At 43.4% G+C, this 16,500-nt stretch overlaps 1 protein-coding gene across 1 annotated transcript in view; it reads left to right on the top strand.

Annotated features, from left to right (window-relative positions):
- kctd6a (potassium channel tetramerization domain containing 6a) overlaps positions 1 to 16,500 on the top strand; it is a 33,040-nt gene that overhangs the window by 278 nt on the left and 16,262 nt on the right. Inside the window, exons 2-3 of the mRNA XM_080301190.1 lie at positions 2,510 to 2,601; positions 11,620 to 11,789. Of these exons, the coding sequence (XP_080157316.1) occupies positions 2,575 to 2,601; positions 11,620 to 11,789 (197 nt within the window). The 5' untranslated portion in view covers positions 2,510 to 2,574. The remainder of the gene's footprint in view (positions 1 to 2,509; positions 2,602 to 11,619; positions 11,790 to 16,500) is intronic.

Here is a 16,500-nt window from a genome sequence, read left to right as displayed (position 1 = left end):
ACTGAACTATGATCACTCATCAGGCCTTTACCTGATTGTTTTCATATCTCAACAAGGTTACATTTAGGTTAGATTTTCGAGGAATATTTGGTCTGGGGAATATCTAAACTTTACCTCTCTAAGTAATTCAGAAATTCTTCAAAAATCTAAATAAATTAAGTAGTAATTATTAAAAACAGACCCAGAATAGGAAATTAGTCAGTGGAATTGCCTGTGTGTTTATCTGCCAAGCACAAAGACTAAAGTGACATTTACAAATCGTTTTTTCACATTGATATGAAATGGAGATATGCAGTTAGTAACTTTTATTCCTGTGCTAATACAGTTAATAGTATTTAAGTATATTTTTATATTTTCCTTTATTAGAGTAAATGTGAGAAATTCACGTTTCTGTCGTCTGTACTTAAGACGTTATTAGGGCTCAAATTTGAGCTTTGGTGAATTTAAAAACCAAATTTTACTCAGTTCGAAATGTTTTAACTTGGTTTGTGGTACAAGGATCAAATTTTGCATGGCTTCATGAAATATAATAACGTTTTTGAACCTGCAAGCTGTAGTTTGTGGTAACTATTGTGATTTGCATACATAAAAATCTGTTTGTCAATCATGAATATGTACATATGAAAAGAAGATGTACAAAGTGTAGCAGAGACTTATGAGACTGAAGACTGCCAGTTTTAATAACCCAAGCATTTGGGAGTCTATGGAGTTGTTTTATTATTAATATTGTTAAATGAATGAGTGGAAAGGCAGTTGGTCTGATAACATACCGGAAGAGGTTTGGAGACATCTAGGGGAGATGGCCGTGTACTTTTTACCAGAGTGTTTAACAGAATCCTGGAGAGTGAGTGGGTGTCTGTGGAATAGAGAAGAAGCCTACTGGTGCATATTTTCGAGAATAAGGGTGATATACAGAGCTGTAATAACTACAGAGGGATTAAGTTGATGAGCCATACCAAGAAGCTAGGTGATGATCAGTGAGCTGCAGTACAGCTTTATGCTGAGAGAGAGCGCTACAGAAGCAATGCTTGCTTTGAGAGTGATGATGAAGAAGTGTAGAGGCGGTCAGAAGGAGTTGCACTGTGTCATTTTGAATATAGAAAAGGAATACGATAGGATGCAAAGAGAGGAATTGCGGTACTGCACAAGGAAGCCAGGAGTGGCAATGAAGAGTGTGAGGGTTGTGCAACACATGTATGTGGACAGCGATACAGTGGTGAGGTGTGTAGTAGGAGTGACAGATGGGTTCAAGGTTGGGGTTGGATTACATCAGGGAAATCTGTGGACTGCGATGTTTGCAGGGACATTGGGATCTTTTCTGAGAGTAGGGTAGCAAGAGAACCTGGAGTGATGGAAGTACAGACAAGTACAGAATTATGAGCCCCTCTATGAAAATTTCATTTTAAGGAGGAGACAAGTGTAACATTGAAGCTGCAATGAGTAGAGATAAAAAGGTGGATGAGTTTACCATCCAAAGCAACAAAGAGTGCACAAGAGGTGAAGACGAGAGTGCTGTCAGGGTGGAGAGGACAGTGAGTGTCAGGGGGGATTTTTCACATTAGGATAGCAGCAAGGGTAAAAGGAAAGTTTACAAGTTGGTAGTGAGACCTGCAATGATGTATGGTTTGGAAGGGGCAGAGTTACAATGCTATTTGTTGAGAGTGGTGTGGATGAACAAGATTAGAAATAAGTACATAATAGGGACAGCTGAGGTTGGAGCAATTTGGTGACAAATTAGAGCAGCAAGGCTGAGATGGTTTGGACATGTGCAGAGGAGAGATACTGGATATACTGCACAAAGGATGGTGATTATGGAGCTGCCAAGCAGGAGAAAAAGTAGAAGACCAGAGAAAAGACTCATGGGCGTAGTTAGGACATATAGAAGGTTGGTGTGAGAGAAGAGGAGGATGCTAGAGATGGTGTGAAATGTAGGCAGATCCCCCGTGGCGACGCCTAAAGGGAGCTGCCGAAAGAAGAAGAACAAGAAGAAGATGATTTTAAATGACTGAGTTTATGCCACCTCTGTTTGCTCATCAAGGCTACATTAGCCACTACCACGTCAAGCAAACTATCAGCTGTTGAGTAGCATTGTAGGTAATGTGGGTGCCTGAAGATGACAGGAAGGAAGAATGAGTGGACTAAGAAAACCTCTGCAGTGCTGCTGCAGTCATTTTGAACCAAATTAAAATTAAACATAGGAGAAGCAGTGTTTGGAGATTTTCAGCCTTTCAGCCACAGCTGGGTCTGATTTGTGATTTTAAAACGTAATCACGGCTCATTAAGATGCTGTTTGAGTTCCATTAATCAGTCGCCGTGTGAGCTTCATTCATCTGATTTAAGAAACGCATCTCTTCCCCTTTCTTACCGGCTGGCCGTGTGCATAGGACATGTCGGCAAACTCGAGACTAATCAGCCTCGATTAGTCTTCCTGATCGTGACGGCCGCTGCATCAGCTTGTTGCTCGTCTCCATGGCAACCATCTCACAAGCTGTTCGCCCTCTTGTTGCAGGTGTTTGTGGAAACTGAGAAATGATCTTCTCGACCACCTGAACTAAGAAGAAACATTGACTGCAGATGGAGAATGGAGACCTGGGTCACATGGTGGGTAGTAACCGGTTTTAATTTTATAACACAATATGATTTATTTTATAATATCCAGTATTTAAAAGCATTGCCATCACATTAGCCAAAAATTACCATAAGAGAAAAGTAATGCTGTCAGTGATGAGGTGCATGACCAAAAGCTCAGGATATTATTTTTATTAGTATTTTTCATAAGAAGGCGTTTACTGGTTTATTGTGGCTCATTTTTCTGTCAGGACTATATAGAATATGAAACTGTTAACTGTTATCTGAATAAATAAATAACTAAAACTACAATAAAGTAAGATCATGAAAATAATAAGTTAATCCACACAAACTCCATTTAGACTTTGTCTTTCAAACTTTGTAGTGCAAATTATTCTGTCATGAAGGAAAAACACCAGTTAAGAGGCACTTTGGCTTGCTGTGCACAGGCTTGTCATTACTTACTGTTATTTTAATGACAAATCAGTGCAGCAGCTAAGAGGTTCCTAGACTATAGGAAGACTCGCTAATCAGCAGTTTAGAATGATGACACTCTGGAGAAAATTCAATTCATTTTTGTTTTATATAGGGCCAAATCACAACAGTTCCCTTGATGAGAGGCGAAGAAAATATCTGTTTTCATCTCTCTTTCTAAAAAAACCCCAAAAACTAAACAAAGTACAAAAAACCTTTTGTTCATCAGTTACACATGAAGATCAGATCATCCTCTGTACCGCTGGAGTGGTGAGAGATTTGTTTTGACAAGTTGTAAAACAACCTGGTGCTGAATGCCCAGAAGACAGTGGAGATTATTGTGGACTTCAGGAAGCACACAAAATCATTCCATGTTTGGCACTGATCACCACCTGCACTCATGTATATATCTATCTACTTAGCACTTTTAATTCTTATTCTTATTTTTTTTTATTTATTTATTTTTTCATGTCTATTTAAGCGTAATTTATGACAGTATGTTTGCACTGAAGCACCGCAGCAATTTCCTAATGTTGTAAACCTGCTCAACATTTTGGCAATAAAACCCTTTCTGATTCTGATTCTGATTCTAAAACGCAAGTTTTCAAATGGAGAAAACGATCAAAAATCAATGAGAAAATATCTGATGAGGCATATTTCAAGAGTGAAGCTGAAGTATTTTGAGAAGCTTAGAATAAAGTCATCATTTTGGAGGAACAGACTCATTTTAAGAAGAGGAGCGGTGATGTTTTGAAAATATAAAGTCACAGAACAGTGTTTCACAAATAGTTTATTATTTGTGTGTGGGTATTGTTACGTAAAGCAGTTTCACCCCAGTTCTTTTTTTATTCCTTGGGCCTCCAGAGACTACACCGGACTCAGTAGTCATTTCACAAAACCTTTATTCATCTTCAGTTACGCACGCATCTTCTAGAAGGGGAGATGTGCAAGGCCGGTGTCCCTCTGCAGATCATCACTTCTTTGTTTGTTACAACCAGTTTTATAGAAGCGACCCTATCATGTGTTGTAAACTCTTTGTTTGTGTATGTATGCGCGAGCACGTGAGTGCCTGTGTATGCGCATACCTGTGTGTGTATGTGAGTGCACGTGAGAGACTGTGCGTCTCTGTATATGTGACGTCCTGTAGGTCATAAAAGTCCATCTCCCCTCACCCAAACTACACCAAATTCCTCTACAAAACATACAAAGCATAGCTGACAGATTACAAGCACTGAGACCCCCACTCTACATCCACTGGGCCATTGGCCTCTTGTTGTCTTACTTTTACAGCTAAGCATGTGAAGGGTCTCCTGCAAACCTACTTCTAAGTTGTGACAATTATAAGCTTTTATTACATTCAGGGACAATGGGTAACAGACTTCTCCTCTCTATACTATCTGTTCCATACAGTCCTAGCATCCCCCAACTGTAGTTTCCTGTTTCCTTTTATGGCAGGCAGACCCCCAGTGTCAATAAATTCCTCTCCCTCTACACAATTACACACATTCAGGCCTATAGCTAAATCAAACTGAAACACACTTCCCTATTTCTCTGATCTACTGCTGGACCCTCTCATCTAAGCAAATTTAACACATTATATTCTAATAATAGTTATCTTGTACTCACAGTATGCACACAATGAATTTTTAATATTATGTGCATAAGATATGAATGTAAATGAACAGCACATCAGGAGGATAGAAAAAGTGTCAGGAAGTGGACACCCCAAGAAAGAGAAAGCAAAATTAAAAAAAAAAATCAACATAGATTTCTTTGCTTCCTGTTTCCACTTCTACTTCTTCTATACCTGGTTCCCTGTCTCTGTGTGTCAGCGGAGCTTCTTCTTCTAGTTATCAACTAATTGTTTTTTTTATATAATATCTTATAGTATTTTAAAAAATGACCGTTTCTGGGTCTGAAAAGTGAAGCCAACAGGGAAATATCTATTGTTTATAATGGCCACCATGCCCTGACTCATCATGCCCTGACTCATTTCAGGTCTGATTGAACAATGAGTCCATTTTGTAAATTTTGGTCATTCAAAGTTTCAGAAAGGAGGATTATCCAGGCTGTGTTCAAGCTATGTGTCAGTGTGTGGTTTCTACTACTAGTGGCTACTATAAATACATCATAATAAAACCCCCCAGTGGCTGTGTCTTTGTTCATTGATCTAGTAGGATTTAAAGAAGTCCTATCATGTGTGAAATTGAGGCCAGTATACAGCTATATTAAGTATACCATCCAGTACTAAATGGGCAGAGACTGAGATGAAGCATAGACATGATTTTATATGATTCCGTATTCAGTTTATTCAGTTTCACATTTGTTTGCTCAGTTGTAGATGATCAGTGCATTTGAACCTACCACTGTGCTTATATTTCCTCCCGAGGGAGCTGTTTGTGTAGCACATGGTCTGGACTTGACCAGTTTTTCTGGACAAGCAACAAGTCCTCATAAGGAAATTATTGTAAATCAGATCTGTTTGTCTGTCTTTTTTTTTTTTTTGGTATGCAGCCATTTTGCTGTCCAACCTGTCCTTCTCTCTGCTAGCCTTTCACCAGCCAAACATGTCTGGCATTTGAATGATGGCACCTCTGTCCTTTTCTCTTTGTGTGATCTTTTTCTTGTCTTTTTTTGTGTAGATATTTTGGGGTTTCCTCACTCTGGTCATGACCTTCAGAAAACTATCCGAGGATAAGAACAAGGGAGATATGTTAAGCTGATGAAAATTGGTGCTTTCAAACCTTTTACTGCAAAATTCAGACACTTTAGTGTTTTAGAAATGATTTAATATTACAGATTATTGTAGTGTTGTGTCAAAAAACTAAAATCAAAGACCAAATTTAGTCAATCCAAACTCTCAAGCTGGTGCTAATATATTTGAAAAACATTGGAGTTGTAGCTTCAAATTCCAGTTTATTGAAAATCACTTTCAAAAAAAACTCTGAGAATATAGACAGAAATTGTCAAAAAGGTCCCCTGGGGTATTAAACTGTAGACACATGGACCCCTCCAGACCCACAGGGGCTTTCGCTTCAATTCAGAGAATGGTTTATTAGGCTTAACCTTTTCCACTCCCCCTTAAAATTCCAGTCCTGATGTCATCTCTGGCATGTGTTCAGCTCAGAAAATCCAGTATTTTCCAGTTCTGTGTTTACCACCATTAGCGGGTCACAACGACCTGAAACACTCCAGTACCTCACTCCCCTGCCGAACTATCACCTATCAAAGCAGCACATGTGCTCTCCATCCTCCACTATGTTCAAAGCCAATTAAATGGCATAAAGGAAAATCCAGATAAAGTACACAAAATACACACATAAAATTCGACTTTGGTAGACCTCCAAAACTTAAAATACTGATTACCTGTGCTCAGAAAACCACGTGTGTTGTGAGATAAAATGCAACACTCCCACAATTTGTAAGGCAATACATGAGGACTATAATAAAGTGTTGAGTAGTGCCAATCCATGTGACGCTTCATTGTTTAATGTTGATCTCAACCTCAAACTTGTTAAACAGTGTTTCCTACTTTTCCAGTACTTTTCTTTAGTAGAAGGGTCAAAGGTCAAAGTTATAATTATGTAATGCTCAACCGCAGGTTATATCATTCTAGTTCAGGGGTGGGTCACATGATAAACTGGTACTCTTGGGAAAGGCCTCATCAATAAGTTAAACTCAGTTCTGCTCAAATACAGTTTTATCTCTTTATAAACTACTACTGATAGGTGTAGAGCTGGCTTGGCCCTGACTTATCAAAGAATTAAGAAAGCGGAACCGGCTGTTCAAACCCCCACAAGGCTGCCTGCTGGGATTGAAACGATGGGAAGAGGCGCGAGTTTCTCAAAATGGGCTCATTGAGTGCAGCACGTATAAGATCTTGGAAAGGCTACGGCTGCTGTGAATACTCAGAATAAGATCTCTGACTGCAGACTGGATACATCTCGGAAGGGCTAGCTCGGAATAACATCTCTGAGCGCAAATTGGATGACATCTCGGGGAGGCACACTGTCGTGAGTTCTCAGAATCGGCTCCTTGAGCACAAGAAATGACAACATCACAGAACGCAAGTATGGCGAAGCTCGCGGCTCTCCAACGGGAGATTGAGGGACCAGTGTTGGACTGTAGAACTGCTTTGAAATTCATATGAGCTGTTCGCACTAAAGTAAAAGGCACCATCACTTCATGCGGATACCCTCTCGGCGCCAGCTGCGGTCGCAAGGCTGGAGCTGAACAACAACACCCTGATAACGACTGTGTTTAGATTGTTCCTTCCCATTCCATGCAAAGCCACCTGGGTTGGCTGGAAGACTGTTTACTTAGCCTAGCAGGGCGAAGGACACTGTCTCAGCTGAACTCTGGACACGGACACACATACATATACACTGATATGCACACACTCATCCCCCCTCCCTTTCCAAACGCCTTCGACGCTTATTCCTTTCCGATGCTGACGGTGGATCAAGGAGACCAGAGCACGCGACGAATCCTACTTCCGGGTCTAAAGTAGTCTGCGTTTAATATGGCTTTTGTGTTGTTAACATGTTTAATGTTATGTATTTTCTTCTATTTGATCTCAAAAAGCTCCTAAAACAGTCAAATTCAAATTCAAATTTTATTTGTCACGTACACAGTCATACACAGTACGATATGTAGTGAAATGCTTGGACAACTGCTCGTGACCTAAAGAAAACAAAAAAGGAAAGGCTATGAATAAGATAGGAAATAAATATGAAAAATTAAAAAGGGTAAATTTAACTAGGAAGGAATAAAATATAAATTAAGGTTAAAAATGAAATAACTGTACAACACAAATTAGAATGAAGGGTAAATTTAACTGGGAAGAATAAGATAAAATATATAAATTAAAGTTGAAAATAAAATAACTGTACAACAAAATACACAATATAGAACTATATAAGAATGTATGAAGAAATCTAAATATAAATAAATATATACACAATAACAGCAGCTGTACAAGTATTAACTGGAAATGAAGAATATAGTGACCAGTGTTGTGCAAAAACAATGTCCAGAAAGTCCAGTGTGTGTGTAAGAACCATATGTGTGGGTCAGTACTGTGTGGTGGTGTGATTGAGAGACCGTATCGCCTGCGGGAAGAAGCTCCTCCTCAGTCTCTCTGTGTTGGTCTTCAGGGAGCGGAATCGCTTTCCTGACCTCAACAGAGAGAACAGTCTGTTGTTGGGATGGCTGAGGTCCTTCACGATCTTCCTGGCCTTAGTCCAGCACCGCCTGCTGTAGATTGAGTGCAGGTCAGGGAGCTCGGAGCGGATGGTGCGACCACTGTTGACCTCCCTCGGCTTTTATTACCGCTAATCATTTATTTAAGCTCAGTTTTTAAAACCTTAGGATGTAACTACAGCCCATCCCATGCAGCAGTATATGAATGACTAACCTCGTGTTGTGGATGGATTATCTGTTGTTCTCCTGGCTGAAGTTTGGTCCTTTTACAGCATCCTGCCATGCGATTACATTTGTTCCTGACCACCGAGAACACTCACGTTAACTTTTATGGAGTGGAAAAAAAGTTAGCTTGTTTATATTATGCTAACATAGCTGTGTCGCTAGCGGTCACGTAGCAAATCATTATATACCAGCTAGCCCAACTTCAGTAACCCTACAAACGTCACTGCTGTTTAGTTTTCTGTCTTCATTTATGCTGGAAGTGATAGCAGAGCTGTACGTTTTAATTTGTTTCCAAAACCCTGCAGTCAGGACATGCTATATTGTATTTAGATAGAAGCTAGCGAGCTAACTCCCTGCTAACTTCTAACTCCGTTAAATGTCATAAATTCCGTTTTCATGGATGCCTGGATGTTAAACTCAATTGTTACACCTGGTAGAGCAGAACGCTGATCATTTTATTAAAGATGAAAGACTTTAGACAGTTTTTCAACTCTCAGTAATGCCATAGTGATCGTTTGATATATGGACCTGCAGCGGAGTTTAGACCCAGACACGGCTAGTGACGTCAGACTGAACAACCGGATTCCTTTCCAATGCTGACGGTGGATCAAGGAGACCAGAGCACGCAGGCCCGGATGTACTGTCTAACTCGGCTGTCTCTCACCCTTTACCCACCCCTGTTGCTTGTCATGTGTTTCTTTGGTGTATTAAGGTTTTTTTTCATGTGCTATGTGCAGAGGTGTTTTTTTTTTTTTTTTTCTGTTCTCAAACTGATCTCCCTGTTCGAGCTCAGTCTGGGGGGAGTTATTTTTTCCTCCTTATCTTTCCTCATGTGGTGCATTTTTCATTGTTATACCTCTCTGACCTGTCTTCCCCATGTGATGTTTTGTGTAATGTATGTATGGTCGGAGGGTAAGATGGCGCCGCCATTGCGTGCAATAGGTTGGCAGCCTTATGAAACTTCCCCTTGTGGGATTAATAAAGGTATATAAAATCAGACATTACAATTAGGTGATTAAAAATGTGATCAACATTCTAAAAAAGAGCTGTGAATAAATTGCGCTGAAGTTTTGTTTTGTTTTTGATTTTTTTTTCTTCTTTTTTTTTTTGTTCTTGTTCAGTGAAAGAAATCTAGTCTGTTTTGGGCTTGAACAAGTAGATATAAGCCAGGTTCAATATTTGATGTCAAAATATAAAGGATAGACACATCACCAGCAAATGTGAGACCAGTCTTCAAGTCTGCATCTGAGAGTTGAGCAATGTCCGTGTCTGTCTTCTGTTTTGTCTCATACTCTTTATAGCACTTTGCCCAGGCTGAAACAGCTCGCAGCTGTGTGGTAGCCTAGGTCATCATGTTCAGTCTCATGCTCATGTTCTCCTGATTTTCATGCATATTAGGCCTGTTTTCACTGTTTAACCCCTTGAGTCTGCATGGGACTGAAAATCTAGGTACAATTAGGGCTGTGCGATATGACCAAAATCTCATATCCCGATACAAAACATCTATCATCCCGATAACGATATAAATCACAAAAATTTTACATTTTATGTACATTCTGAGAATCGCGGGCAGCTCGACTTGCGTAAAGTGTTTCCAGCTGGGCGTCGTGTACCTGGAGTCGAGTGTTTTAACCGAAGCATGAAACTATACATTTTTAGACATAAGTTGTAACAGCCGCCGTTTTCTTTGTGAGTATTTATTACACGGCGTGCTGCGGGGAAAAGCCTGTTCTAACATTTTAGTCTAAGGTTTATTTTTTTAGCACCTGGCGGCTCTTTTTTGCTTCTCATCCATAAGTAGGGATGGGTATCGTTTATCCGATACCGGTACCAAACCGGTACTTTTGAAACGGTGCCGGTGCTTAAACGGTGCTCGAACCGGTACTTAAAGAATGGAGAACACACACTTTATCCAAAAACCTCTCATGTTTAGCTGTTTCCCTCTTTTTCTTTGGTCATTTTAGCCTTTTTGGCCAGGGTGAAGGGAGCATCTGCCATCAAACAAGAAGACAGCCACATGTAACTATGACGTGTTTGCTAGTTCACCTTACCTGCATTAATGTAATAACGTGGTTAGCCTACTCAACGTAAATTACACACCAACAACATAAAGCTACTCACGCAGAGAAGAACGGCTGCTGCTGCCATCATCATCCGTCATCATTTCTGCTACACTGGCAGGGCTAGGAGCCAGGACTCTACTCTTCGGGTTTTTGGGGGATGTTGCTAACTCCGGGTCCAATAACAGGCACCACACCCGCAGTAGATGTGCTCGGTGTGAGCTCTTGCAGCAAGCTATCAAATACGGCGCATTTCTCGGCTTTAAAAGCCCCCGCTATGCGTCGCCAGTTGTTTCATCAGATTCGAGGTGTTACCTCCTTTGCACAGTATCACCTTAAAGCACTTGTTGCAGGCTGTTGAGTTTGCATCTTTTGCTGTGAAGTACAGCCAGACTTTGACCGCTTCGCTTTGGGCATTTTTAATCTGTAGCTCTGCTCTAAAAGAACGTACGTACCTGGGCCCGCCTACTACGCTCGCAAACGTAAAACGATTGGCTAGAATCCAAAGTGTATGACATCTCAGGGGAAAAAAGCACCGAAATGTGCGCTGCTTTTCGGTCTGGTTACTACCGTTTATGTCAGAACCGGTGCCATGATGGCACCGGATACCGGTACCCATCCCTATCCGTAAGTACTCTGCGTACTCTTTTATGTGATTAAGTTTATTTTGAAAAGTCAACAGGATCTTGAGCTTTATTCCAAAAGTTTTATGTGGAAGATAAACAAGCGGACACGCGATGGTTTTACTGTCGTTGTTGCTAACGACAACGCATAAAAACGCTTGTCCGTCCGTAGTGTGGTTATATTAAATATAAGAGAAAGAGAGAACTTTAAGAAATTAGTATAGCCACTACAGTGACCATCAAAACGGTGAAAACATATTACTGTAAAGAGTTTATTTTGCGACACCACGAAACAAACGATAGCGTAAAATGAAATGATAGACGTTTTTATATCGTTATCCGATATATATCGTTATATCGAACAGCCCTAGGTACAACCCTAGTGAGAAGTCACAATGTCTGCTGTGGAAAAAAACTGCCATTGACAAAAGCCTTGAGTGTTATCTCTGCCTACCTACTTTGTCCAGATGGGGGAGCCAGTTACTCTGAATGTGGGCGGCTGTGTGTATAGCACATCCCTGTCTACGCTACAGCGCTACCCAGACTCTATGCTGGGAGCCATGTTCAGAGGTGACCTCCCCACTGTCAGGGATGCGCACGGGAACTACTTCATTGACCGTGACGGCCCACTGTTTCGGTGAGTGAGATGGGTTTTTTATTTTAACTTCTGCAGTTGATTGATGAGATGCAATGCAGTGCTGTTGAGGACCTGGCCAAGTTTCAAGAGGTTTGATAATAGACCCTGTGCATGAGAAAATGCTAACTTCCTGGTTTGAGACCGGATGTGGGGTTGTACATTTCCGGTAGCTTTACTTTGTGGTCAATCGCTACTGCGAAGATATACTCCAAAATCATGTCCAAAACTCGAAAACGGAAAGATCGCGTTAAGTTACAAAGAGCAGAAGGTGGGAACACTCACCACTGTTGTGTCATAAAAAATCTAATGATCAATTTTGACGTTTAAAGAGTTTAGATCGATCAGTTGTTTACATCACTCAACACAAGCAGAACTGCATTACAAAATCAGAAGACACATCGTCCACATTCAGAAGCACATCTGTATAGTGACTGGTCTTATGATTTAAACAGGCAAATGTTCAGCATTCAAACTACAGGTGAACAATAGTCAAACCAGATGTTTCCCCATTATGTCGATATCAGCTAGTCAAGTACACACCTACACAGCATGTTAACAAACCGTGAAAAAAAGCCACACAAAAAATGAATTATTGCTGGTAAGGGTTTCTATACATTAGTATTTACGAAGGGTATGTTGTGACTTACCTTCAAAATTACAGTGGTCCCTCGCTATAACGCGGTTCACCTTTCACCTCGGTGTTTCGCAGATTTTTTAGTGCAGGTTTGCATGTTTTTTTTACATCACATTGTCCTGCATCCTGATCGCTGCAGACGATCTCCTCCGTGACGTCTCTCCTGTACAGTACAGAATCGCTGCATCGATCGCTAGCAGTGTGACTCTGAAGTGCAGTACTGTATGTTGATGAAAAAAATAAAATTGGCTACTTGATTTCACCTATCGCTGGTTACTTTTAGAACATAACACCCGTGATAAATGAGGGACTGCTGTTTACAGATACTGAGAAATATAAAATTTGAATCCCTTTTCTGTTTTGCTCTGAGGCGCGGGGGGGAAAATATCGACAAGTCGATGAACATCATTTACAGATATATTGGGTAAATGCCCAAGACATCTATAGAAATGTAAATCGCCGCTTGGTTCATTCATTTGCTTAACTTGTTTTGGACCGTAAACAAGGCACGAATAGGACACCAGAAACAAAGCTCCCCACAGGAGTTTCCGCACCTGAAGTAGCATATGCTAACGTGCACATAGTCTATTGATTCTCAAGTAGTATCACTATCAGGAGTTGAGGTAATTTCCATGGGAACGCAGTCATTGTTAACAGAATCTGTGGCCTGTTAATCATTAAATTCCTGTGGTATTCTCTACCATAGCTATTTGCATCTGTGGTTCGAACTTTGGCCCCAGAAGTTATGTGAAGTCATACTTTTCGGCACTGGCACCAGTGTATCCTTGGTGGAAACTGCTTCTAGATTGGGCAGCAGCACTATATGAGTGGAAAAAGGGACATTAAGGCTGTGTCAGCTGAGATTAAATGGATAACATGGCAAGTGGTAGTCTGCTGGAAAGTCACCATTCAAATGAATGTCCAAGCTATCCTGTTATAAGTACAGGAAATTTCAAGACACTGAAGCGCTAATGAATTAATACAGGCTAGGTATTGAGTGAAATATCAGGTTATTATTAATCAGAAGATTTAGGAATGCTACTGGAGCTGATAGGCAGTAATTAATAAATACACACAACACAAAATGCTTTTGCAGGTACCATGTATTTAACCGAAACCAAAGAAAAATAACAAGAAAAGAAAAGGAAAACTTAAATAATCACTCCTGCTGCAGCTATTCAATTAATCAAAAACCCAGTGGGGGTGCACAAAGACAAGCAAATTCTTATTCTTATTCTTATACCAGGCAATATAGATTCTCAAAAAAGTTCCCCATAAATAACACATGTTAACATCAAAAACACTGATCCACACTGAAGAGGAGGAAGTCCATGAGTTTTATCTGAATGTCCATGAGAGATGTCAAAGCGCTATTGTCCATAAACGGGGGAATGGTGTGTATGATTGCGGAAATCAGTGTATTCAGAAAATGGGCACAGAGCATCGTCTTTGATAACTTCCTACCAGTCCAGTGGAAGCTTCAATGCAGAATGATTCCTGCTCCTAGCCGTTCATTGGCTCGCCATCCTTTTTCATACCCAAAAAGGTTCACCTGGCCTGCACTAAATAAACAAGGCCAATAAGAAATGACAAGAATAATACAAAAATGTCAGCCAAATAAGCTACATACATTAAGTTATTCTTGTTCCTGTGTACACGATTTATAAATGAATAAACAGTATATTTAGCCAATCAGGATTTAACTGAAACATTCCAACTGCTATATACATATTGTGGCGAGCTCAGACAAGGAGGAGACGGAGGTATCGTTTGGTCTTGCTTCCCGTGAGCTAGCCAGGGAGCACAGCCATTTATTAACATCTGCAGAAAAACACTGCCGCTAGCTAACTGCTCAGCACGGCAACAGCACAGCAACAACAACAACAACACACAGGGCGCCCTCTGACCCCGGAAGGACACACCGTCGCAGCGAGAGGGCGTCACCTGTCACTATGGCAACATAAACAAAACATAACTGTACAAACAGAACCCTGAACAGCCCTGACCCGCTACATAGCCCCCACCTAAGGGGTCAGTCGTCCCCGACGACCCCATTACCCCACACAAAGTTCTGCAAATGTCCAGGTGCCTTCTTTTGGCGCACCGGCCGGTCACGACCGGCAGGGGAAAAGTCCCTCGGGTCAGAACATGGGGTGCCACCATCATCCCCTGCCCCGGCATCTGCCAGAGCAAGCAGTCGGTACGGTGAGAGCCTGTCCCGGTGCAACACCACCATGCGCCCCGGGCCCGGCATGCGGATACGGTACACCACGTCTGTTAGCCGCTCCACGACCTCCGCCGGCCCTTGCCAGTGACTGCAGAGTTTGGGGGACACTCCTCTCTTGCGAACCGGGCAGTACACCCAAACCTTGTCGCCAGGCGTGAAAACCCCCCCTCGGCACTTGGTGTCGTAGGCTCTTTTCTGTCGTACTCCGGCGCTGGCCTGGGCCTGGCGGGTGTAGTCATGAACCACCTGCAGCCGCTCCCTCAGCCTCCTGTAGTAGTCCATCTCTGGCCCACCATCAATCTCCGGCTCGGGGGGGGGGGGACCGAACACCAGATCCACAGGCGTCCGGAGCTCCCGTCCAAACATCAGAGCAGCAGGTGTGCACTGGCTGGACTCCTGCACCGCAATCCGATACGACCAAAGGACCAGGGGCAGATGTCGGTCCCAATCCCGCTGGTGGCGGCTGGTGAGAATGGCGAGCTGGGTGGCCAGCGTGCGGTTGAAGCGCTCAACCAAGCCATCGCTTTGTGGGTGGAGCGGTGTGGTTCTCGTCTTCTCCACCCCCAGTCGCCGGCAGATCTCCCCGAAGACCTTCGATTCGAAGTTACGCCCCTGGTCACTGTGGAGCTCAGCCAGGACCCCAAAATGGGGGAACATCTCCTCCACCAGCTTCTCGGCCGTTGTCGTTGCGCTCTGGTCTGGCACCGCATAGGCCTCTGGCCACTTCGTGAAATAGTCCATAGCCACCAACACATACCGGTTCCCTGACTCTGTGACGGGGAAAGGCCCTAGGACGTCCACTCCCACTCTTTCCATTGGGGCCCCCACCAGGTACTGCTGAAGGGGGGCAGTTCCACATCCCGTCGACAGCCAGGCCATTAAAACAGTCCCCTGAGGTGGCGGAGAGTTTTGGCGTCCCCATAGTGCCCTGCCCCCACCGAGCCATGGACCAGCTCAAGCACCTGCGACCGCAGCGACCGAGGCACCAACGGCTGCAGGAGATCTCTGCCCTGACCGGGGGCCCGCCATCTCCGGTACAGGAGGCCGTCGTGGGTCTCCAGATTGTTGTGCTGGGAGTAGTAGGCCTTCACCTCGGGCTCCTGTCCCGACACCACCGTCCAGGCGGGGCATTGCGCCGCCTCCAGCCAGGCCCCCACCTGAACCAACGTCGCGTCGGCCTCCTGTTCCCGCTTCAGCTGCTGCGTTGTCAATGGGAGCCACCCCCCTCCGCTGGCTGTGGCCTGAGCAGTAGCCACCCCCAGCACCTCCTGGGCCCGCTCCTCCTGTCGCAGGCAGTAGCGGCAGTAGCGGCAGCCGGTGTGGGCGCAGACGGATGGGTTGAGCAGAGCCGGTGTCGATGGTGTGCTGGACCAGACTCGTCTGCCTACAGTCTTTGTCACTGGCGGCAAAGATGCCCACATTCTCGTCCAGGAGGCACCTCAACCGCTGGCGCTGGTCGACGTTGAGGCCTACGCTGCTGCGCTGCCAAAGGTCATCAACAGCCTCGATGGTCTCAGTTGAAGGAGGTTTGTCGGGCTGAGAGGCTGAGGCGAGTGGAGATGACCCGGAGCCACCGGCATCCGAAATCTGCTGAGCGGCAGCTGCCCGACGCCTCTCTCGTCTGGTCCCCGCTCCCTGCTTTTGGCCACGCTGGAGGGCAAAAGTCTCTGCGCCAAGAGTGATAGCCAGCTTCACGGTGTCGACGCAGGCCCCCCAGCGGCTCAGCAGATCCAGGCCAATGATGCACTGGTCTTGAATGTCGGCGAGCCAGAAGTTGTGCACCAGCTCTAGATCCTTCACTCGGATCCACAACGGTTTCTTCCCCCGCATAACAGTTTTCTCCCCCATCA

Source organism: Astatotilapia calliptera, chromosome 5 (genome assembly GCF_964374335.1).
Source record: "Astatotilapia calliptera chromosome 5, fAstCal68.1, whole genome shotgun sequence".
Classification (NCBI taxonomy): domain Eukaryota; kingdom Metazoa; phylum Chordata; class Actinopteri; order Cichliformes; family Cichlidae; genus Astatotilapia; species Astatotilapia calliptera.
Note: the sequence above shows the minus strand (reverse complement) of the source record. Positions and strands in the feature narration are given on the sequence as shown.